General features: G+C 54.2%; 1 protein-coding gene across 5 annotated transcripts in view; it reads left to right on the top strand.

Moving 5' to 3' along the window:
* The first annotated feature begins 8,077 nt into the window (after window positions 1-8,077).
* The window catches only part of NTRK3 (neurotrophic receptor tyrosine kinase 3), a 207,561-nt gene continuing 191,698 nt past the window's right edge, over window positions 8,078-23,940 (top strand). The window contains exons 1-2 of one of the 5 annotated variants that reach the window (XM_061446762.1): window positions 8,078-8,399; window positions 9,041-9,303. In XM_061446762.1, coding sequence (XP_061302746.1) covers window positions 8,358-8,399; window positions 9,041-9,303 — 305 coding nt within the window. In that variant the 5' untranslated portion in view covers window positions 8,078-8,357. Of the gene's footprint in view, window positions 8,400-8,435; window positions 8,643-8,730; window positions 8,922-9,040; window positions 9,304-23,940 lie in introns of those variants that run through there. The other 4 variants (XM_061446764.1, XM_061446761.1, XM_061446763.1 and 1 more) reach the window with 4 other exon arrangements.

The raw sequence follows: 23,940 nt of genomic DNA, 5'->3' as shown, positions 1-23,940 counted from the left end.
TTGTGTCAGAAGCAGGAGCTCCCCTCCAGCCAGTGTTAATAGGCAGTAGGAGGGAATATTTATCTCAGCTTCGTTAGATGGTTCTAGCATCTAACGAGGGAGCAAGGGGAGCCCTGTAGCATGATGAAGCAACTGCTGCTGAATCTGCGTGCTCAGTGCAGCAGTGTCTGTGCACGCAGACAGGTCAGACTGGCACAGCGTGGTCTGGAGGCTCAGCTTATCTGTCTTGGTTGTACAAGCTTCCTTTGGATAATCTGTCCATAAGCAGCCGATGATGATGGCCGACGGACCCACCTCTGTCTTCCTGAGAAACTGAACTTTGTGCCCAGACGCTCCTCATTGCAGCACAAGGAAGAGCCTGGTGTCATTTTAGCTCTCCTTGGTCATTTCAGCTGTAGGGGCCATCTCCACACTTCAGCTGTGTGCAGTGTTTTGTGCATTTGCAAAAATAAAGCGGTCCTTTAATATTTAATCACCTATTAGTCACTTTTATTTATTTTACTCAGCTGAACTGCATCACAAGTGTTTCAGTGATCGCTCTTCACACTGGAAGCTCTTTGCTGGAGGAAAACTCCCCAGTGTTTGAGATTTTGGACCAACTCAGGCTCCCCTGGAAGCACTGCAGTGGTCTGTCTCCACCCCGCCCCAGGCTATCCCAGGAGGAGCAGGGCTGGCAGGGCTCTGGTTAGTGCTGCTGCACCGTCAGCGGTTGCTGTGTTTGGCTATCACAAACCCCAGCCTTGCCTGGCAGGGAGAGCGGGTGTGGAGCCAGAAGAGGGGGGAACGGGAAGATGGGCCCTGGGGACCCCGTCCCGCTGAGAAGGTGGGTTATGTTTCACATTAGCTGATGCTCCTGTGTGGTTTCCAGCACTAGCCCAAATGCAGAGGCTTGTGGCAAGCCAGCTCGGATATGCAGTAGGCATAAATCACATCATCCAGATCTTTCTCTGTAAGGATGAGGAAAGCTTCTTATCAGACGGTGTGGGGAGACGGGGGGGATTGCTCAGTGCTGAGAAATGCCAAGCAATGTGCTAAAAATGTGGGAAACTGACCTCTTTTAGTAAAACAAAGATTTTTCTGCATTGCAAGATGGCTCTTGGGCTTTGGCTTCTCTCTCTTGGTATTAGAGCAGGGATGATACGAGTGCCAGTGCAGAGGACAAGATGGCACTGCTGCCCGGACATCTTCAGGGCTTGCTGGTGTCCTTCTCTGCCTTCCAACCCTGGCAGTGTGTCCCAGAGCTTGACTTGCTGGTGCCTGTCACAAGCCAAAATGACCGGAGGGATCACTTCCCGCTGTAGGATGCTCTGTTGTATCTGGAATTGGCTGGGCAGAAGTTTGGCAAGTTATTTGGCATCTTGAGCTTACACAGGTGAGCGTGAGATAGGTAAGGCTGCTTTGGGGAAGGAAAAGGACATGGTTGAAAAAGGAGCCAGGCAGGAGTAGGCAAGCAAAACTGCTGCATGTTCAAGGAGACTTTGTGCCCATCACACTGCAGGCATGCTCATGCACATCACCTCCAGCCCCTGTCTGCATCCCTCTTTTCCTTAGCCCCCCAGGTGCCTGCTTCCCACATACATCCCTAATCCTGCAATTTGCCTGCCTGTTAAATCACACTCTCCTCCTCCTGATCCTCCATTTTCATCCCTAACCTGCACCTCATCCTCCTGCAGCCCCTCATCCCTTTGCAGCCCCCTCTTTGCTCACCCCACACGCTTTCCCTGGAAGGGCTAAAATAAGCTCTACCTGGAGTGTGTTCAAAGGCTAATGTACATCCTGCCTTAATTATTGATTTGCTTATTGCAGACACTTTGGCAGGACAGTCGCCACAGCTCACACACCAGGCTCCTGCCTTCCCTTCGCCTTGCAGCTCACAGGGGCTGAGAACAGTGTTACAGCGGTGACCTGAGGACCACATGCCCAGCTTGAGGGCAGCATCCCTCCATCACCACCAGCACACCCAGGGTCTCTCAGGTTAACGCCTGTCAAGCCCAGCCCTGTGGGAATGGTGAAAGGATGTTCCAAATCCAGAGCCCCCCATCCAAACCTTCTCCTTCCCCAGGTAAGCAGAGCTCGTGGAAGCTGTTTCCCATAGCAAGACCCCCTCCTGTAAGGTGGTATCAACCTCCAGCGTGTGTCTAGGAAGTCTGGCACAAGGGATCAAAACACGATTATGCCATTGAGCCCCAGCTGCTGTCATTCCCGGGTGGGAGCGATTGGATGCTGTGCATTAGTGGGATTGTTAACGGCTCTGCAAAGCCCTTGTTGAGAAACAAGCATGGCAGCACCCGGAGAGAAGGGCTCAGAGGCACGGTCCTGCTACTGGGGCTGCAGTCACTTGTCACCCTGTGCTCCAGGAGCTCTGGCTTTAGGTGATGCTGGAGAGGCATCAAAGCAAGAAAACACGGCTGCCACCAGGAGCATCCTGCTTTTCTCCAGAGCGGGCTGGGGTGCCTGGGACACAGCATTTTGGGGTCCTGTTTGCTCAGCCCAGGGCTCCTGGCTAAGCCAGGCTTTGTGGGTCATGGTCCCTTTGGGTTCAGCATGGCCACTTCTTCCTGCATGGTGGGTTGAGGGTGGGACCAGCTGGCTCGCACCCATCATGGGATGGGGACATGTCTTGAGTAATTTGGGATTTCGTGATTCCCTTGGTGGAGCAAGAAACTATTTCAAGCAGCTGTTGACTCCACTCATCCTTGGGATTTATTTGGGAGAGCAGCACCCTGCAAAACGATTTTGGTGAATCAACAAAGAGTTGGTTGTATCAGTTCTTCCCTGCTTAATCCTATGCAGCAACTATCCCCAAAGTCAACAGAGTCTCCCAGGAATGAAGATCTGTGAAATATCTGGAGGCATAAACAGGCCAGGGAGCTTTCTCTAAAGTGATTCCATTTCCTCACAAGAATGGATGGGGTTTGCAGACCACGTGTGTAGAGAAGAGATGAGGGTGAGGAGGAATTGATTCTCCAGTGAGCTGTGATTCAACCTGGAGGCTTGGTAGGGGCCCAAGACGAGCATTGTTACCTCTCTGATGAGGCGTGTGTCATGGCCACTCTTCCCTTCACACTGTTTCCCCCCCAACATCCCAGCAGCAGCCTGAGTTTCTGTGAAGCACAGGGCAGTGAGGAGGGATGCTGCTGCGGGTACCTGCCCAGAGGGCATGGACATGCGGATGGTGCGCTGCAATGCAAGAGAACAGGGTTTGGCATGGATGCAGCTCTTCCTTTTGTTCTTAAAAGCATAGAATCATAGGATCATGCTTGACAATAAGCTAGAGGGTTGGAGGTTTTATTTTTTTTAATTAATTTTGATTGGTTTTTAAATCTAAAGCAATATTTCTTACACTGATGTCCTGCGTTACAGGATGTTCCAGGCGCTCTCTCACCCCCCTGCAGTCCCACATACTCCACTTGCACATTCAAAGACTGAATTAGGAACAAGGGGTTTTTGAAAACACAGGGTTGGTTTGGGGGAAATCATAGGGGAAAACATGAAGGAGACCTCTGTTCCTTTGTCCTGGCAAGGGCTGTGCCTGTGACTGCACAGCCTGACCGCTCACATCATACATTTTCTGACTGGTGCCCACAGCCGAGTGTCTCTGTCAAACACCCCGGGAGACGTGCAGATGGCAGGGCATCAGAGGAACAATGCCGGGACTATAATTCCCCTTATCTGCCTGCAGCATGGCCATCTCGGGTGCCTCCCGGGACCCCTTTGCAGCCCCCTCCCCAGCTCCTTACCCAGCACTGCCCTCAGGCTTTGCAGCCTCAGTCCTCATAGAGCTTCCCCACCCCATTATGAGAACTGCTTCTCTTTGCTCTCCATAAGGATGGACCAGCTCTGCGCAGAGCATCGCTGGCAGATCAAAGCCCTGCCTTGATGGTGGCTATAATCTGCTCCCCCTCCTGTTCGTTGGGCTTTCCAAGACCTTCATTTCAGTCTCTTTTTTTTTCTGACCACTGCAGACACCCTCCCTGGGCCATCTCTTGAACATTACAGCCATGACCAGACCTTTTTCCTGGCTAGACACATTAATTCAGGAGCTGCCGAGGTGGGAGATCAGTTCAGGTCCTAGCAACGAATGCAAGCACAACAACATTTGCTACCTTTGTGACGGCTATTTCTAGACCTCACTTCAATGTTTTCTCCTCAATCTTTTGTTCCTGTTTACCTGAGCTAAGGGCTCCTGGTTAGATGCTTTTCCCCTTTAATGGCCTCAGAGAGTTTACAGACAGGACATCTGCTGGAATGGCTTCAGTCCTGACCTTGTTCCCACATTCCCATAGCATGGGCAAGGACAAGCCAAGGTTGGAGTTTCTTATCACCAGCTGCTCTCCATCCACCACCCCAGCTGAGACCTTCACCTTTCATCACACAGCTGTCGCTGCCCAAATATGATTGCACCATATCTCCTGCCTCTTTCCATGCAGGTTCCCTGGGGCCAGGCTGTGCCATGTGCAGGATGTGACCTTCTGCATCTGAGAAGTGATATGGGCATCAAATCAAAAGCTGCTTCCAAGCTCTTCCCAGGGCAGTGGGCATGAAAAGCTTTGCTTTGGGAGCAACACTTTTGATGCTCATGCGCCTGCATGGCCCAAACAAGAGGTAAATGCCCCTTGGCCCTGCTGGGGCTGATGTTTTCCTCCTGCAGCCCACACCAGTGATGCCATAGGGGATGCTGTGCCCCAAACCAGCCCTGATGCCCTCCCTGAGAGCTGACAGCAGCTCCTGGGTATTTACCCTGCAAACTGGACCCTCTCCAAAACTGCACTTCTTGGGGTGTCTCTGCCAAGGGGCACATGAACCTGCAGCCAGATCCCCAATGCAGGGGATGAAACCCTTCTCCCTGCCTTTCCCATCAGAGCTCACATCCTTTGTGTGATGCCAAGCAGCAGCTCTGCCTGCCCAGGGGCTGGCTGCCTTTCAGAGGTGTACAAAGTGGTCCTGCTATAGACAGATCCTTCTGGATGAGAGGGGGGCTGGAGAAATGTCAGCTCATCACTTTCAGTGCTCAGCAAGTGCTGTTCTGGTAACAGGGAGCGGGCGGTGCAAGCCTCAGTGCAGGCCTGCGGATCGATACAGAGATCAGAGGCAGGAGCGGACGTTGGAGCTTATGATGACTGAGCAGATATTGGACCACGGATCTCTTTCTGGTCATGCCCCAAAGGGCTGTTTTACTGGGCCTGAGGGGAAAAGTGATGTACTTGGGAGCCTTTCCTTGGGAAGTGGGGTGACAGGAATAAAGACTGTCCCCAGGGGATGGCCAGCACTAGAGTGTGATGCTAAAAGCAGCTGTGTAGGTGGGAAGAGCAGAAATGCAAACAAAGCAGCTGCCTTCACCTCTGTCCGTGGCCAGGAGTGCCCTGGGCACTTCACAGCCCTGCTCCTTCTTCTGGGCTGGCGTTTTGGTAGCAACTTGTGTCACCATGCAAAGAGGAGATGGGGACCTCTAAGCAGAAGAACTGGTGTTCAGTCTCAGCCAAGTGCATCCCATGGAATTTCTGGAGGGTCTCGAAGGCCAGAGGGAACTCAGCCCCAAGCCCCTGTGGGGCAGAGTTCTCACAGGAGGCACTGATTTCATCCTTCATGGAGATGCTTCTTGAAAGAGCAATTTGCCAGCATCCCTCAGAGCAATAACAGCAAGGCCTTTGCTTGAGATACTATCTCTGCGCTCTGACAGCCCCATCACTCATGCCCTGCTCCTGCCTCCCTCTTCCACAGGAACAAGAGTGAGGGATGGAGGCAGGGATGGCATATTCCTGCCACCAACAGGTCCCAAATACTCCAGTCCCCTTTTGGGTGTGGAAGAGGCAGCACTGCCCTCACTGAGCATCATCTTCTGTCTGTCCATGGACCAGTGAGGGTTCAAGCAGGGGAAGCAGGACCAGGGGCCACCCAGCCCTGGTGCTGGGTGAAGGCTGGTGGCCCCTCTGCTCTCTGTGGCAGGGACTTTGCTGTCTCTGCAGTCTCTTCTGCCAAAGAGCTCTCTATCCCCCCTGACAGGCTGCAATGGGGAGGATGAACAGCCCCCTGGTTTCTTCCTTTCCTTGCCTACCTTCCGCCTGCCCTCCCAGCGCCCAGCTGGATGCTCCGGCTCCTCCCATTCCCCTGCTTTGCCCGGCCACGTTTCCTCTGCAAGCAGTGGCTTTATCTATTAGCGGCAGAGGAAGCTGTGGCTTGGCACTAAACCTCCTCCTCATCTGCTGAAGTGGGGCTGCCTGGCACCGGGTGGCAGAGTGGGGTGTGCATGTCATGGGGATGAGTGGGTTCCTGCATCTCCTCACCCAGGACAGCCCACATGGGACCTCCCCAGCTTGCTGTGGGTTAAACCTCATCTTTGCAAGGAGAATTCAACCCCCAGACCTCTCTGGGTGAATCTGTGCTTTGTTAATTGTGCTCTGCTCCACACCAGGGAAGGACCCCACATCCTGGGGGATGGAAGGACATAGGGTAGGCTGCCACTGGGTGGGCACCAAGCAATGCCACCCTAGCACCAACAGATTCTGGCACTGATCTGCTGACAGGAGAGCCCTGCTGTACCGTGGGACTGAAGTGGGTCCTTGCAGTGGATGTGTGCCCCCAAACATGTCCCCACACTGTGGCTCTGTGGTGATATACCAGGGTAGGCTGATAGCCTCACACTCATATCACACGTGTTTGATGTCAAGTGCCATGAGGAGGCTGTGACCTTGCACCAGCTCCAGTGTAAAGGAAGCTCTGGTCTTGCCCCAGGCGCTGGTTCAGTGGGTAGTGTGACATCCCTGTCCCCTGTACTACTGAGGGATGAACCCACATGCTGGCTGAGCTTTTTGGGGTGCCCAGCGTTCAGCAGGGACATATGACGTAGTGTCTTCATCAGTGTCTTCTCCAGTCTGGTTGCAGCGCTTAGCCACAAGAATGGCATCTGATGTATGTGGGGAAACTGAGGCAGGGAATAAAAATACACCTGGGTGTTTTCCTTTGGTGCCTTCCCAGCCACAGTCTCCATACAGATGCCTGATAATGGGAGCTGCTTCTTGTGGGATTCAGGACCCACCAACTCCTCTGTGCTCCACTTCAGTGACCTCTTTGGATCCAGGTGTTTTGTTTCTGTCATTTACAAGCAGGTGGTGCTCAGCAAGAAACCAATCCTCGCACCTTGGTATATATCCTTTAATTGAATGCACTAACTTCCTTTGGGGATTCCTGGCAGGAGAAGCTGTGATGAAGCTACCTGACACCCTGCAAGCTCCTGTGGGAGCAGGACTGATGCCCAGGTATGCACAGTCTCTTGCACATTGTGGGCTGGCAGCAATAGGGGAGGTGTTCCCCAAGCATAAACCCTGTTGGGATGGGCCCCCATGAAGAGGGATGGGCACATAAAGTGTGGTTGCAAATCCTCCCTGTGGCTGCTTTTAAATTTTCCCTCCTTTTATCCCCCCCAAATCCCATTGCCCCTCCTAGATTAGGATGACTTGAGGTGCTTTTCAGAGCCTGGATGTGCTGCTTCACTCTCTGCCTCTCCTTCCTGTGCAAAGCCCAGTGTGCTTGGTAGAAACAGACCCTTGAAATACTTGAAGTCCTACACCTGTAATTCCTCCCTTCACCCATGCTGTGCCTGCAGCACCATCCCTTTATCGCTGTGGCTCTGTGCGGAGGAGCAGAGACATGGAACTATTGGTGTTGGGGGGCTAAGGCATGCAGAAAAGCGCTGGAGAAAAGCAGAGCAAATTAAGCAGAGCTCTGATCTGCTTGGGTTTGTGCTTGCCAAAAATGCACCATGCATCTTAATTCGCTCTGCTGTTCAGCTCGCACTCACTGCTCTCCTGATGCCATTTCGGTGCTCTGAGCTCAGCCTTTTCAACACTTCAGTCTTCCTCTTTCAGGGCTCTGGTGGTTTTTTTTTGCATGTCTGATTGCAGAATCTGCTGCAGGAGGGAAGGGGGAAGCTAAGGAGGGGAAGGGAGAACAGGAGCGCCGGCCCTGGGTGCTCCTGCCTGCGCTTCCCGGCAGCCGGCGGAGCCCCCGTTGCATTTTGGAAGGGGGGGATTTGCTTGTGTCTTTTCTAGAAAGTCCCTCCTGGGTGCTCTCCAGCTGCTTTTTTTTTTTCCCACCCAGCCTCTCGCTGGGATCCGCTAAAGAACAGAATACACGCTGTAATCCACACTGGGGTTTATTCTCTTCCAGCTCAGTTTAATCCTTCTTTCCCCTCCACCCTTGTGTCCGGATTGCGGAGGGGGATGAGTGTGTGTGTGAAACCCACCCAACAGCCCCACGAAACGCAGCATCGTCCTTCTCCAAATCGCCGAAAGAGCCTGAGGAAGCCGGAGCCGAGCCAGAGCCCCTCCGCTCTGCCCCCAGCGCAAATTTAACCCCCGATGCAACTTTTCCTGTGCCGGAGGGGCTCCAGCAGCGCTGGGGTGCGTTATTCCCCTTTCTCCCCTCCCTCCCCTCCATTGATTTTAGCGGAGGGGGGTGGGGAATCCTTTTTATCGCAGAGCCCGGCTCGCTTTGCAAGCCTTCCTCCTCCTCCTTCTCTTCCTCCTCCTCCTCCTCTCTTGCTTTTTGTGCCCGCCGCAGCAGGGCTGGCCAGCCCGGGGGAGGGAAGCGATGGGAAGGGGAGGTCACCCCCTCCTCTTTCGCTCTGTGTGTTTTTTTTGCAGGTGTGTCAATTTTAATTCTGCCCAGTAGGTGGGACTTGGTGACTTTCGCACCGGTTTTGTTATTTATTTATTTCTTTATTCCCCCCCTTCCCTCCCCCCCCCCCCCCTTTCCCCATTCGCCTCCCGTTGCAATCCTCCGGAGCGGCTGGCGGGGAGCGGCGGCCGGGCCAGCATGCATCCCCGCCCGCGGCCGCTGCCCTAGCCGGGATTACAGCCGCTCCGAGCCAGCTGCCAGCATGATTTCATCTGCTGGAGGATTTTTGCATCTGATCGCTTGAGGTTTTGTTGTTTTTCTTCTTTTTCTTTTTTTTTTCCTCCCCCCTGTCTTTGTTTCCTTCCCCCTTTTCCCCCCCTTCCCCTCCCTCCATCCCCCCTTTCCTCCTCCTCCTCTTTTTTAGAAGCAGCAATCGGAGATGGATGTCTCTCTTTGCCCTACCAAGTGCACTTTCTGGAGGGTATTTTTGCTCTGGAGCATTTGGGGAGACTATCTGCTTTCGGTGCTGGCTTGCCCTGCTAATTGTCTTTGCAGCAAGACAGACATCAATTGCAAGAAGCCGGATGATGGGAACCTTTTCCCTCTCTTGGAAGGGCAGGATTCAGGCAGCAGCAATGGCAACACGAGCATCAATATCACGGACATCTCAAGGAACATCACTTCCATGTAAGTGGGGGTCCCCCCGGGCTCTCCCGGGGCTCAGGTACCCGCGGCATCGCTCGCTGCCCCCCGAGCTTCCCGGCTTCCCGGGCGGAGGAATCCGGCTTCCCTCTTCCCCCCGCTCCCCCTTTTCCCCCAAAATAAAAAGCCCAGCAACAGTTTGGCCAAGGCTTAAGAGGAATAAAGTAAATGAGATCCGATTCCTTAGCAGGGGAGAGAGCAGCAGGCAAAGATGCTAAAGCTGCTGCTGCCTTTAACTGTTTGCTCCTGCAAGGGGAGGGGGGGACGCCACAGCCGCACACATATTTACCCAAATTGGGAAAGAAAAGCAAGTTCTGAGCTGCTTGTTCTTTTTCGAGACTTTGGATCCGGTTAGAATGTCTTGTCTTTTTATACCCGCACAATAGAAAATGCTCCTTCCCTGCCCTGGCTGAGCGGATCTGGGGTTCTGCGGTTTCCCCTTCGGAATGGAAGGGAAGGGAGTGGGGTGTGAAAAGGAAAATAGGACAGTGCGATGTCCCTTAAGTAGCTTATTTAACTCGTATTGTTACGATTGTGCAGCTCGCCGGTGGTGCTGCGACCGGGTTCGTAGCGGGGTGGTGGCGGTGGGGAGAGAGGCATCGGAGCAGGGGGATATTTTTAGTTGAGCACTTTGCGTTTGTTTGCATGCTTGTTTATCTGGAAAATCAACTCCAAGTTGCGTTATCCTTGTTTGGAGAGGCAGTTAGCAAAGCCCATGGTAATCTCATCAGCGTGGAGTCGAGAAAGGAATATATTTTTCTCCTGAATCCATCATAGTGTGTGTGTGCAGGAGGCGGGGGGGGGAAGAAAAGATCCTCATAGCTTCCAATCTCTGCTCTTTATTTTTCCAGTACATTTTTGGGTGTGATGAACTCTGAGCCATTTCATTATTCTAATGCTAATTGAAATGTGAGCATTTAGGGATATGTAGCCCCCAGAGCAAGTTGCCAGTGGGAGTTGAGCTGAGAAGAGGGTGGAATCCTTTATATTCTGGCAGTTAAATGCAGCAGGGTTTGAAATGAATAATGGAGGGTTATTTCTCCCCCCCCCCCATCGATGGCACAGTTGTATGGAGGGAGAGGGCTGTGCTGGGGCTCTTCCGGAGGCTGTTTCATTTGGTCACAGTGCAGTTGCAGCAGAGCCATAGAGTAATTGCAGTGCCTCTTTCGCAGCTCTGCTTGTCACCTTTGCTGGCTAAAGATGAAGGGAGCTGCTTTCCCCACTTGCTTACAGGTTCGTGTGATGCCCAAGCAGGTTTTCAGCAGGTACCTGACCCTAAGCCCCCAGCCCTACCTTCACCTTGCCACCAAACCTCTGCAAACCTAGCAGGAATGGGCAAAGTAAACGGGAAAACTCGTACAAGGCTCCCCTTCCAATAGCCCCATATTTATCCTGCATCGCGGTGCTGGAGTGTGCTCTCTCTGCGATGCTGGAGGGATGTGGGTGATGCTGGGGAAGTCAGAAACTCGTGTTGTTTTTATCTCTGCCCCCCCCCCCCCCTTGTGTTTGCTGTTTGTTGTGGTTTGGTTTTAACCCTTTGAGGGCTAGGGAGCAGCAGGAAGAAAGGGTTTAGAAAGCACCAGCGTGAGCGAGTGTGCGTTGTCAGATGCATGCATACATCTGAACTGTTGCGGGAGGTAGCATTACATGTGTCCTTTGTGCCCAAAAAATGTCTTTACTGCTTTGAAATTGAAATATGCTGATAAGAGGACTGTAAAAAGGAAGGGAGGGGGAATCCAGTGGACAACTCCAGAAAGGGAGGTGCTGGGTAATTTTGGGAGAGGAGCTGCTCTAAGTTGTGGAAGGAGGAGAAGGTGCCAGTTTTTGCTGGAATTTGTATGCATCTCTGCTCCACACTGAGCAAAGCACGTTCCCTCACCCCCTGCATCACTGCTGGCCCTAAGCTTCCTTCCTCAGGCACTGGGGGGCTGAGGAACAGGACTGGGGCGAATCCCAAAATGCCACAAGGGTCTGAGACTGAGCATGAGTAGAAACTTTCCCCAGGGGTCTGTGCTTACTGGGAAGACAGCAGTGGTTCCTGGGGGATGTTTATGGGAACAGAGGGATGGTTTGGATAGGGGAGCAGCTTCCTAGTGAAAGAGTCACTGCTGGGAGCTGGGGTTCATGCTCTTCTGTGGGAGACATCAGGTCCTACACCCTTCCAGGTTGATGTCAGGCCTCTCTCCTTGCCAGCCCCCATATCATGTGTTCTGGGTGAGGGGTGCAACAGACCCAGTCTGGTCATCACTGAATCACCCCCAGCATGTGGGTCTGATTTGGCTGGGCACTGAATGGTGCTTCCCCCAATTGCCAGGCTCACTGGGGCTTGGCTTCAGTAGGCAGCTTGCTCCATTTCTGGGCAGCAAGCAGGCAAAAGCACCTTCTCCCACTGGGCTGGGGGGCAAATAGGGATGGCTCAGCCCTGTCCCTGTGGCCAGGGGATGTGGTGCTCCAGCGGGATCCTTCCCTCAGGCCCTGGGGAAGGTGATGTTCCCTACTCCATCCCGCTGCTGGTGAAAAAGCAGATGGAATGTGGGGTGGTGAAACCACCCTGGGGCCCAACAGGGCTTTATTCGTGTGTGAAAAGACGAGCTCAGCTCAGCTTTGCTGTTAGAGGTTGGGTAGAACTGATGAAGGGCTGCCAGGGCCCATTTCAAGGGCTGGAGAAAGAAGGCAGTGTGAGCTGGCTTGGAGGACTTGTCCATCTTACCCTCTTGAGCCAGGGCAGAGACCCCTCCATGCTAGCCCACCCCACCCATACACGTCCCCCCAGCACTGGGGCCCAAGCCATCAGGATCTTTGGGTTGTTTCACATCTTGGTGGCTGATGAGACCCCTGAGGCAAGGATGATGGAAGGACAGGAGACACTCAGCCTATAGCAGTTCCCATAGCAGGGCAGGTCAGACCTATGTGTGCCTGTAGTGTGGTGCCCATCATTGAGCCTTCTGTTGCACTCCTTAAATGAATGGGTTTTGCTCCAATTGCTGCTGCTTATGGTTTCCCATCCTCTGAGTGGAGCAGCCGTGGTCAGGTCTGTGTAGCTCCTGCCCTGGCTGAGCTATGGGAGATGGTGGCACACAACCCTCATGCAAATCCAGGCAGTGCCAGGTTAATGGTGAAGCAGGGGAAGGGCAGGAGGTTCCTGCCCTGAGATGGAGAAGTTTGTGTTGGCTGATGTCCCTCTGCCCTTTCTTAGCCTACCCGAAACATGTCCAATTTTGGATCGCATCCCTGGGGATGTGGCTCTGTACACAGAGATCCCTGAGAGCTGCCAAGGGTCCTGTCTTAGCTGTGGGGCCAGCTGGACTTCCCCCATCCTGATTTAGGTGGAGGATGATCATGGGGCTGTATATATTCATGCCATTGCTTCTGTGCAGCTGTGTGGCCTTTGCTGTGTCCCTAGCCAGGTGTGACTGCTGGGGTAGCTCCCCTAGGTAGCTCCAGCTCCCCCTAACCAGTCCTCACTCTATGGGGCTCCATCCATTGCAAGACCTCCCTAAAAAGACCGCATGCACAGGGAGAACTTTGGTCCTGGATACCCCATGGCACAAACCCTCTTCTGTACATACCCACGTGTACCGAGCAATACCCAGAGGCCGTTCACCACTGGATCCCCAACCATGGCACCATGGGGTGCCCGGGCTTGCCTTGTGCTGCCGTGTGTCGGGGTGCCACGTGCCGGGGGCAGGACGGGAGTTACCCTTCTGGCAGCGTGGGCAGTGCCTGCGTGCGCCGGCACGGCGCGTGGGGAAGGACAGACGGAGGAGTTTGCCATCTGGGCCTCCCTACTTCTCAGCTGTTGCTATGGCACTGCAGAGATGCTGCCAGGCAGGCGGCAGCGGCCTGTGTTTGTCACCCCTGGGGTCCTCCAAGATAGGAAGATATCCCCGGTGTGAAAAGCCTTGGTTCTTTACCCAGCCTTACCAGGGGAGAATGGGATTTCTTATGGTAAAACACCCTTGACGGGTGAATTTGCAAGGGTTTATCTGTGCAGCTTGTAGCTGCCTTCGACGAGATGAGATGAATTCAGAGCAACCCAAGAGGAGGGTCGTCACGGAGCACTGTGGGATGCAGGATTTCATGGTCTTGCTTGTGCAGCCTAGGGGGGAAGCATCTTGTTCCCTCCATAGACAAGGAGAGCAGCCCTATCCGCTCCTGCTTTGTCCCACCAGCTGACGGCAGCATCCGCTCCACCGTGGGCCCAGCTGGGGGTGGGAGAGCCACGTCAGAGCCGGGTGCTGTGGGTGAGCACAGCGCAGCCCCCACTCGCTGCGGGAGCTGGGAGCATGTGGTGTGGGGGAGAGGGGGGGGGGGGTGGCAGTGGCAGCACCCCTTCAGTGCTGGTGCTGGGAAACTGAGGCACCAGTGATGCCCATGTCTGGGAAGGAGGGGAGAAAGGGCTGGTGTCTTCCTGAGTGCAGCAGAACTTGCTTTGGCGGTCCATAAACAGCCAGGAAAGGGGCTGCTGTGATGTTCGAGTTGGTGATCGCTTCAGACAACAGGGAACAAACTTTTCCTCTCTCTGTGAGCCAGCCAGAGTGTGCCTTGTGTGCTGCTGCTCTCCAGAGATGAAGGGCTTTGTAATCCCAAAGCCTCCCATTCCATTTCCCTGTCCCAGAGCCTTTGCTGGGGCAGGAAAATGATCCGCAGGGATCATTCAAAAGGCCCTTAATTCAGCCCACCTTTATTTTGCAGGGCTGTTGAAGAGGGTGGCTGTCCTGAAGGATGTTAGGATGAGGAAGGTGGGTGCGGCATGAGGCTGTGGGGGCAGAAGAGGATGCTGAGATGTTTGGGACAAGGAGGTGGGCTGAGACATGGTCTTGATACTCTAGAGGTGCTGTAAGCCAGGAGCACTGATCCTGACTGTCCCACATCATTCCCCTTGCATCAGGAATTGGGTCTATGGTGTGTGCTGCCCTGTGCACCAAAGCAGCTAAATTGCACTGTCACAGCCCAAGGCTGGGGGCATCCTCTGGGCTGGCTGATGGCTCCTTGTCCTGTTCTTATGTCCTTTTTCAGTGCTGACCAGCTCTGGTAGAGGCAGTTCCCTGGTACAGGTGATGTCTTGGACTTCCAGTAGTTTAATGACCACCCAGGCTATGTGCAGGGGCAGAGCAGAAGGGTCTGGGGTAGATGGGCTGTAAAAGGTGGAGAGAGCTGGCTGTTAGGGCCAGGTCTCAGCCTGGCTTCCCAGCAGTGGCCAAGCTAATGGTGAGCAGAGGACATCAGGCACCCACCCAGCCCTGCTCTGGGACACAGGATTGAGTCACCTGCCTTTGAGTCTGTTGGTGTCTGCCCTCCTTGTCCCTGATCCCACCTGGTCCCCATGTACTCCCCAGCCACATCTGCATGGTTTGGCTCTGCTGAGGGACCACACCAGATATTTTCCAGGGAGGAGACAATTTTAGTGTCTGCCAGGACTTGCCAGGCTCTTTCTGAGCCCAGCAAGGGGCCTGAGCTGGCGATCTTCAGGGTGCATGTAGCATCTCCCCAGCCCGCATCTCCTGCAGGGTCTGGGAGATCTAAGTCAGCTCTGCCTGTTGGCTTGTCTCCCTGGGCTTGGAGAGGTGAGGTGGGGATGCTTTGAGTCTAGGGCATGTGTTTCATGGGGGGAAGAAGCAGAGATGGAGGGGAATAGACTGAGGAAGGTCTTGCCTTTCTGCCCTTGGAAGCTTGGAGATGTGCTGCCTCTGGCCTAAGAGCTTTTGCAGAGCTCTGTTATGGGAAAGCTTTCTGGTTCAGCTCTACCCCATCAGTTCACCCCTGTAGGGGTGACACCTTCATGGGCTTTGGCGTGAGGCTGCTTGCAATATCCCAGAGGCCTGTGACCACCCATTCACCCAGAGATGCTGGGCTCTTTCAGTTAACCCCCAAACAGGCCATGGGATGTCCCATGGGATCACCTTTGAGGAGCCCTCCAGGTAGGTTGTGCTCAGCACTGCTACCCTGGCGCACTGGCTTGTCCTGCTTAATGCAGTGCTCTTGATAGGTGTTTCCCATGAGTTTATGGTTGGATTTGGTGCATCCCATTCGAGGTGGGTCTATAGCCAAGGAGGGAGTGAACCAACCCCTCATCCTGCCATGCGGGGCTTCCAAAAGTGAGGGTAGCAATGCTTGTAACTCGCTGTGTTACTTACCAGGCACTGTGCAATAGTAATAACATTGAGCTGTGGGTTTCCTGCAGTGGGGATTTCAGCAAGGTGTGCAGGTGCTTTCTAAGCAGGTATGTTTGACATACCATGGCTCTGGTCTCCCCCAAATCCTCTTGCTCTCCCTTCCACACCAAGGGGTTCATGGTAAAACTGTTGTCAAGGTGGTGCTGTGGGATTTCTTGCTCAGGGGCTGCAGTTTGTGTCCGGTGGTCGGATATCTCAGCCCTTTGTGCCCTGTGTGAAGAGATGAGAACCAGCAGCCCCACTCACCTCATGTGATGCTCCACGTCTGAGAGCCACGCACACAGCACCAGCACCGCGGTGTTCTGCAGCCCCGATCCCATTGTCCATGTCCCAGCGTGGCGAAGCTGCTCCGCACACCGCAGCCCGCAGCCCAGCCTCTGCCCCGTGAGCCCCGGGGCTGCTGCTGCTGCTGCTCAGCCCCGGCTCATCCTTTCCTCTTCTCTCCTCTCCTCTCACCCATCGTTTGCAGGCGGCTGTGCCGCTAGAGGGCAAGCGGCAGCGGCAGACAAGCGGGCTACTGGCTGCGCCGGCACCGGCGGGGGGACCCGCACGGTGACATCGGGAGCGGTACCGGGACGGGAGGTCCGGTCGCCGCTGTCGCCCTGATGGATGTTGCGTGGGCAAAGAGCCTTTGGGGTACCCGTGGGGTTGTAATCCTTTTGGGCTCCCTTTTGCTTCCTGTCTCAGCATCCCGATTCCCGGGTGCGCATCAGCCGGTCCTATGGGACGTCGATTTCGCCTACTCGCTGTTGCGGGATGATGTGGTCTGCACACCCCCATGTACTGATAGCTCTTAGACCAGTGCTGCAGGGGATACAGCCCCAGCCCGTCTGTGAATAGAGGTAGTTTGCAGGTTTGTGGAAGGTGGTGACCCACAACAGAGTGGGTGCTTGGGGAGGTGTTTCTGGGCTGTTGGAAGTGTTTGGCGGTGGTGCTGCCATCTGTGACCGGTTTCTGGCTGTGCATGATCTCTAAGGAAGACTGTAACAGCTCTGCCCATGTTGCTGATGGGGAAACTGAGGCACGTAGCAGTGGTGCAACTGACCTGCAAGCAGCAGAGTAGGGATGGAGGTCCCTTGGCCTGACCTTAGTTGGGGTTTGGGGAGAGGTCAAGCATGGATGGGGGATAAACAAGGCTGTTAGATCAGTCCTGTTGTATCCAGCATGAGGTGTCCCCAGAGCAGTCCTAGAGGTAGAGGCAAGAGTGTGCAGGCTGTCTCCAGTCCTCCAGAGTAGGTGCAGTGCTCTTTGATCCTCTGACTAAACCTCTGCTACATGGGTTGGATGGAGACTGGGGGGCTTAAGAGGCCACATGGCCTTCCTCAAGGTGGGAAGGCTGGGAAGACACTGGTGTGAGATAGGGCAAGGGTGAGTGGTGGTAGGAAGCTGCCCCTGACCCTATAGCATCCTCCATGTGCAGCTCCTGGGTGTACCTCATCCTTCCTGGCAGCTGGGACAAAGATGGCCTGGTTTTCCATGTGTTGCCAGCGTGGTGGAAGGGCTGTGACACCCAGTGGTCCTGCAACGCAACAGCAAATGGGTCCCCAGCATCATGGCAGTGTGAGGTTTTGGTGGATGTGTGTTGAGGTGTGCATGATGGACGTGGGTTAGAGCTCTGACATTGCCCAGTGCCTGGCCTTCATTTGAAGAAAGGGAGTTAAAGCCTCTGTGGACCTTCCTTAGACGGCTGCACTGGAGTCATCGAGGCTCTTTCAGTAGCCCTTCTGCACCTCCATCCTCCGTGTACCACCTTGTTTCCAGACCCCATGGGGCTGTGGGTCCTGCCCTGTCCCCTCTGTCTGAGACCTGGCCCCTGCTTGCCTGGAAGACAAGGCACCAGGAAAACACATGCTGTCTTTTCATGTGACACAGCAGTTGGGGAGCTGGAGGAGAAGCCAGAAACAAGTGTGCTGCCAGCTTTCCTCCAGCACTCCTGGTGTAGGACATAACGGAGCTTGCTAATGACCATCCCCATCCTGTACCCCCTCCAGCCTGTGTCATCATCCCCCCCTTCCCCTCCTCCCAGCTTTGGTCTGCCCAAACAGAAAGGAAAACCGCCTTTTTAAGTCCCAGGAGTGGAGCAGGGAGGTCAGGAAGGATTCCCAAGGGAGTGTCATTGTGTGATAGCACAGATGGGTGGCTTGGGGTGCTTTTCCTTGACCTCAGTGCTTGCAGCAGTGACAACAAAATGGCCTTGGGATCCTGGGGCTCCATGGAAGGAGGCAGGGCGATGCTGAGCCCAGGGGCTATCCCTTATGCCATCCCTTCCCTGCAGCCTTCCTTTGGCTCCATGCTGGGTAGGGCGCATGGCACTGGTGCCTTTGCTGGCTGTCCCTTGGGGACTGAGAAGTGAGTAGGAACAGATGGGAGCTTGGTGAAGTCCCATCCTCCTGGGTTCTGCAAGGCTGTCCCTCAACCAGCTCTCCTCAGGCAGTTCCCCCTAGGAAATGCTACTGTGGAAATGCTCAAGCAGATGCTGGGAATACTGAGGACCCTGCGGGCTCACGGTTTTGCCAGGATAAATTAGGAGCATGAATGCTCAGCTGAGCTGCAGCAATGCCAGGCTCTAACTCCTGACCCTGCTGGGGCATGCAGCCACATGGGGGAGAGCTGGGGTGCCTGCAGCTGCTGACCTTCCCTCTGCTCCTGGAGCAGCTCTGGCCTCATCCCATGCTCTCTGTGGCAATGCTGTGCAGTGACTTGGGCTGGGAACCAGGAATCCTGGCTCTCCAGTCTGATCCAGCTGTGAAAATGCTCCCTTGGGCTGCCTGCCCTTGTCCTGGACCACTGCCCTCCTCAAGCCTGCTTCTAACCCAGCTTGGGCATCCCTTGTGTCCATCCCAGTACAGATGGGATTTTCTCTGGGGACCTCTGTGACTTACATGACTAAAAAGATTTCTCTTGTCCCCCAAATCTCTTGCCTTCAGGATGTAGCTGGATGCTCCTGGTGCAATAATGATGTGGGTACTGGTTTGGACTCTAATGCCTTGCCTGTGCTCTCCCCACAACAATATATCCTAGGAAAACTGTGCTGAAAGCCACTGAGCCCTTGGTGGCTGCTTCTACACAGCCTGAAGAGCAAGCAAAGTTCAGTGGGACACAGTGTTAAGGATCCTGTATGTTCCCAGCTCCCCGGCATGCCAAGAGCATCCCTGTCCTCCTGGGGCTCTCCCTGTGCCAGTTCAGAGTGTTAGTGAGGACTCTTTCTGAGTTTGAGCCTCACATGCGTTCTGGACACATCAGTACTGCCATCCATGTCATGGGCCTTCCCAGGCTCTGCATTTGGAGAGCAGAGCAGCAGCCTGGTGCTCCTTTGAGTGCTGTGCCCCTTATTTCAGGGGTGGAAAGATGCTGGAGGTTGTCCTTTGGGAGCATCAGAGCAAAGCCTGAGCTCGAGGAGTTGCATGCAGGGTGCCAATGCAGTGCAGGGATGATGGTTGGGCAGGAGGAGGCCTCTACAACAGGAGCTCTGCAGAGCCTGGCACCCTGGGGGTTAATGGCAAGGTGCAGGGCACAGCTGGAGAGCATCTGGGAGAGGCAGAGCCTGATGAGGCTGAAGAGCCATCAGGTGGTCTGTGAGGGATGCAGGCAGTTGCAGTGCTCCTCACAAGATGCTGCAGCGGTGGTTTTGGGAGGGGGCTCTGGAGTGGGAATGCTCTCAGGTACGAAGCTGTGTGTGTTGCCTGCCCTGGCTCTGAGCAGTGGGAGGGATGTTGGTGGCGGTAGCTGGTCACTGGAGCAGTGTTGCCTGTTTGGTGGTGGGCTGTGTGATGTGCATTGGTGCCTGTCTCCGTGTCCCTCAGCACTTTATGGGTTCACCCTCTGGCACTTGGGAGCACAAGCTCTTGGCTCTTTGGTTGTAGCCAAGATCCCACTTTGGGGCTAAAAGGTACCACTTTGGGTAACCCTGCCTGGAAATCCTCCTCTCTGTGCCTTGCCTGTGCTCTCCTCCAGGTCTTCATGGCTGAAGTCCCTGATACCCTCAGCTTGATGTGTGCCTGGTTGCAGATAAACTCTTCTTTCCGGGAGGGATGGTGGTGGCATCCTCAGGCTTTGCCCCATGCTTGTCCTCAGCGCTGGGCAGGCTGCCTAGCACCCGTTGTGCTCTGGGCTGCCCTGGCCCCAGGGGAGGGATCCCTGCCTTCCAAAACGCACTGGCAACAGAGATTTATTTATTCAGAGACTTAATTAACATCTTTAAATATTTAATAGTAGTAAACAAACCACATCCAGTGGGATCAACATTTACAATCAGGGCTTTCTTAATTCATTTTCTTCCCTCTCTCTGGGACAGGCACTTGTGTTTTAGGTGTCTAGGGAGGACTTGGCTGCGTGTGGGCTCTGGGTAAGGGATGGACCCACAGCACTGCTGGTGAAGGAAAGGAAAAGATGGGGATAAAGGGGCATGAACAGGCAGAAGGGTTTAAAACAAAGCAGAGGAGTGTGCTTGGAGCATGGGTGTTGGGGAATTGCAAAGCCAAGTGCTGGATTTCAGTGGATGCAGGTAGAAGGGGACAGGCAGGAGATGGAGGTTCCTGCCATGGCACAGTTGCAGTCAAAAGGTGGTGGTCCCTGCAAGGGGAGGTGGCTTGCAGCTGATTTGCATCCTGTTATCTCTGCAAATGAAGACCTGCCTGGTAGTGGATTACACTGGGGGTTATTTATTGGCAAAGCACTGTACAGTTTTAATTTTTCCTTTTTGCTTATTCAGGCTTTAGCTCCAGAGGAAAATAGCCTGGGGTGGCTTTGAAATGGATTCTCTCTGCCCCATTAACTTATTCAGTGAGTTTAATGGCCCTTTTTTTTTTGTCTCCAAGCCTTGAAGCCATCATTAAAAGGCAGAGATATATAAAGGCAAAGATACTCCTGAGCTTTAGTCAAACTTTGGGGTAGTGGCATGGGGCGTGGGGGGCAGTGGTGTGCTGCTGCCTGTGGTTTGGGTGAAGACGTGCAGGTTTTTGCTCAGTGATGTTCTGAGGTTTGGATGCTGCTCAATGCCTCTGGAAGTTTTTGCATGGAGAAGAGATCCATGTTGCTTGGGATGCTGCACTGGTGATGCTTGTGCTTCTCTGCTGGGGAGGTGTCCCTGAGGAGCTGTGGGATCAGCTGGGCTGTGGTGGGAATAAGGTCCCCTGGGTGATGGGATGTTATGTGGACTCTTCCTTGGGATATTGCCTGGTGTGACTCCTAACCTGTCTGCGCTGCAAAGCTGCCATCTCTTCAGGCTGAAAGATAGAAACTTCTTCCCTTGCTTTGTGTAAGCTGCTCACAACTTTATTTTCAACCTGTTTATGCCAGGCTGGGCAGTACTTGGTGCTTTCATGGGTGTCTGTGGACAGTGCTTGGAACCTGTCTGTTAGTGGTACCTGGTCCTACTGCAGCTCTGTGCTGAGCAGCCCAACAGTGAGAAATTGGGTGTCCCTGCAGGGGTTGCACTTGTTAAACTTGTGATCTCCTGGTGTCTGGTACAAAATAGGGTATTTGGGGAGTGTCTGGAGGATGAGATGGAGACAAAACGTCACAGCCAGCTCCTTCCTCCTTTGTCTCTTTTAGGACCAACCTCTTCACCTTTTGTATTGTAAATCAGACCTATTGTCTTTTTGAGGCAATAAAAGTAGGAACATGCAAGACATGGGTTGGCATCTCATCTTTGGACACCTTTCTGCTGGCATGATCAAGTTTCTGGTCCCCAGGCCCTGATGTGTTTGTTGCAAACATCATTTCTGCATAGGCAGCCCTGTACCACTGTTGGGGAGCAGGGGCAGCGAAGGGCTGAGGGCACCGGGGTTTCCTAACTTGCTCCTTAACTTGAGCTGGCACCACCTGAGGTGGCAGAGGCCAGTGTGGTGCCTGTTGCACTTCCCCTAGTGCCCCATACAGCGTGCTCCAGGGGGTGGATGTTGCAATGTGATGGAACAGCAACAAAAGTCTTGGTGCTGGGACAGTTTTTCCCTTGTATTTCTTTACTTTTCCTACTCTTTGCGCAACCCTTTGAGTTTAACCCTTGCAGTGTGAACAGGCCAAGTGTAACCCATGTGTCTGTGTGCCCAGGCTGGTATTTGCCAGCTCAAGGATGCTGCTAGGATGTACTCGGGATGGGAGGTTTGTGGTAGGGGAAGACCCGCATGTGCTGCCACCCCTTGTGTTTGTACCCCTGTGCCAGTCCTACTGCAGTGCAGGAGTGGGAAGATGTGCTGGGAGAGGGAAAGGACTTGCTTACCCACACTCAGGGGTTGCATGTGGGAAGCTGACCCCAGACTCCGGCTCCTACTGAGTGCCAGAAGCAGTGGGAAATGGGACAGGAGCCTGCGTGATGTGACTTGTGCATCTGTGCTGGTGGCCTGTTGCAGGATGGAGGGATGGCGGACCATGACCCCTGCCTGCCTGCCGCCAGCCTGGCAGCCCCATCCTGGAGACATCGAGGAGCCTTGGCAGTGGGAGAAATGCTGCCTCATTGCCAGCAGATGGGCTGGATCAGACCCTGTCAGGGAGCGACCTTGTGGTGTGCCAGGAGGAAGGGCCTTCAGTTCCAGCAGATGTCCCAGGCTTTGCTGTTTGTAGGCACTGATCACGGAGCCTGGTCTTGGAATGTTGCACTGGGACAGTGGCAGGGTAGGGACAGGCTGAAATGCCCCTGAGGGTGCCATGGACAAACAGAGTGAGCTGCAGTGTGCACCTATGCTGGAACAGGGAGGGTACCTGGAGCCGGCCTGTCTGTGACCTCCAGAGCAAGGGGGAGGCTCCTCACAAATCCATCTGCTCCTGCTCCCCTCCCCAGGTCGCAGAGGTCAGGGGAAGGAGACATTAATTTCCCAGTAAACACCCATTAAAAGTACTTCTCCCCTTGTAAATCCTTGCCTGCTCCGTGCTACCTGCTGTGTTGAGTTGCTGCTGACCCTGTAAATCACCCTCTGCTCAGCTCTGCCTCCCCTGAAACCAGTCCTTCCCTGTAAATCCTCTGTCCCCATCAGTTTTCTGCTGCCAAACCACTGTAAATCCTGAGCCCTGCTGAGGCTGGGGGGATGTAGGAGGGTGCAGTGATGGGGTGATGCAGGACAACTGCCTTGGGATGGGTTAATCCCTCCAGACAGGTACCCAGGGGCTTGCTTTCCAGCAGGAGCTGTTGGAGGATGTTCTGTCTGGCTGCATGTGGGGAAGGTCATCCTTGTGCTGGAAGCAGGACAAGATTGGAGTCATGCTGTAGCCTGGCTTGGCTGGGCCCCTATGATGGGTCCCTTAAGCAAGCACTGAGCAAGCTGTGGGCAGCAGGGGTCCCTTGTGGTAATAAAGAAGCATCACCTGCTGGATGCTGGTGTCCCATTTCTGAGTGCCGAGTTGCTGCTATGGCCATGCTGTGATTTTTCCCTTATGATGATGTTGGAACAGCATTTAGGAGCTGAGGCAAGGGGTCTGGTGGAGATTTCACCCAAGGGAGGTGTAGGAAGCCAAGCATGGGGGCATCATCTCAGTGTAGTGAGCTGTGCTGTCCATAACCCCAGCCATGCTGTCCTGTGCCAGGGTTTGCAGAGAGGTGTTTGTGTCAGGAAAGGCTGTGGCTAGAGCTGGTGGCTTGGCTGATGCACATAACTCATCCTTGATCCAGGCTGATATTGATGCTGCTTTGTTGTGGCTGGATGGGGTGTCCTGAGGGTGCACAAGCACCTGGCTCCCAGGCAGGGTTTTATTTGGTGTGCAAAGCCCTGAGCCTTTGTGTCCAAGGACTTAGTGGGCAGAGGCCAACTGTGTTCCAACACAGCTGCTTTTCCCTTCTAATGAGCAGAAGTGAGCAGCTCTGCCCCGCTCCCATGGAGGTCAGTGGAGCAGGCTGCAGAAGATGCACAGTCAGGGCCAGGATGGAGTCATTGGAGTGCTTTGGGATGGTGTCTGCAAGCACATAAGGTTTAGAGGCTTCTGGTGGCTCGCTGTAGAGGGAAACGCTGCTGGGGATCCAAGTGCTTTGTGTTGCAGCTTTCCAGGTGCCCCAGATCCACAAGGTAGGGGTGGGAGGCTGGTGCCATCCTAGGGCAGGGAAGCGCAGCCCTTTCTGACCCCTTTCTGCAAACCTCAAGCCTGGAAGAGCTCCTCAACCACTCAAGTGGTTCAGGGTTTGGTTTCTACACTTGCTGGCCTTGTTGCACCAAGGACTGTGCATGTCCTTTGGGAAGGCACTGACTGGTGTCATCTATAGCTCAACTCTGCCTGATCACCCAGAGGGCAGCTGCCAGAAGACGTGATAGGAATGAAGTGATGCTCTAGGATGGCTGATTCAGGCATCAATATCATCCGCTCACACTGCTGGCAGTGCTCTGTGATGGATCTGGGTTTGACCCGGCTGGGTGTTTCCTTTAGACCTTTCTCCTGCTGCCAAACATCCTTTTTTTGGGTTTGGATTAGTTTTTCTCCTGTATCTCGTGTCTGAGGCCAGTTGTGTGTTAACACTGGGCTT

This window comes from Pezoporus flaviventris, unplaced genomic scaffold, assembly GCF_033815535.1.
Source record: "Pezoporus flaviventris isolate CSIRO_AGI_PZ_B2104156 unplaced genomic scaffold, CSIRO_AGI_Pfla_v1 ptg000006l, whole genome shotgun sequence".
Classification (NCBI taxonomy): Eukaryota; Metazoa; Chordata; class Aves; order Psittaciformes; family Psittacidae; genus Pezoporus; species Pezoporus flaviventris.
The sequence above is the reverse complement of the archived record's forward strand: the minus strand, read 5'-3'. Positions and strand labels throughout refer to the sequence as shown.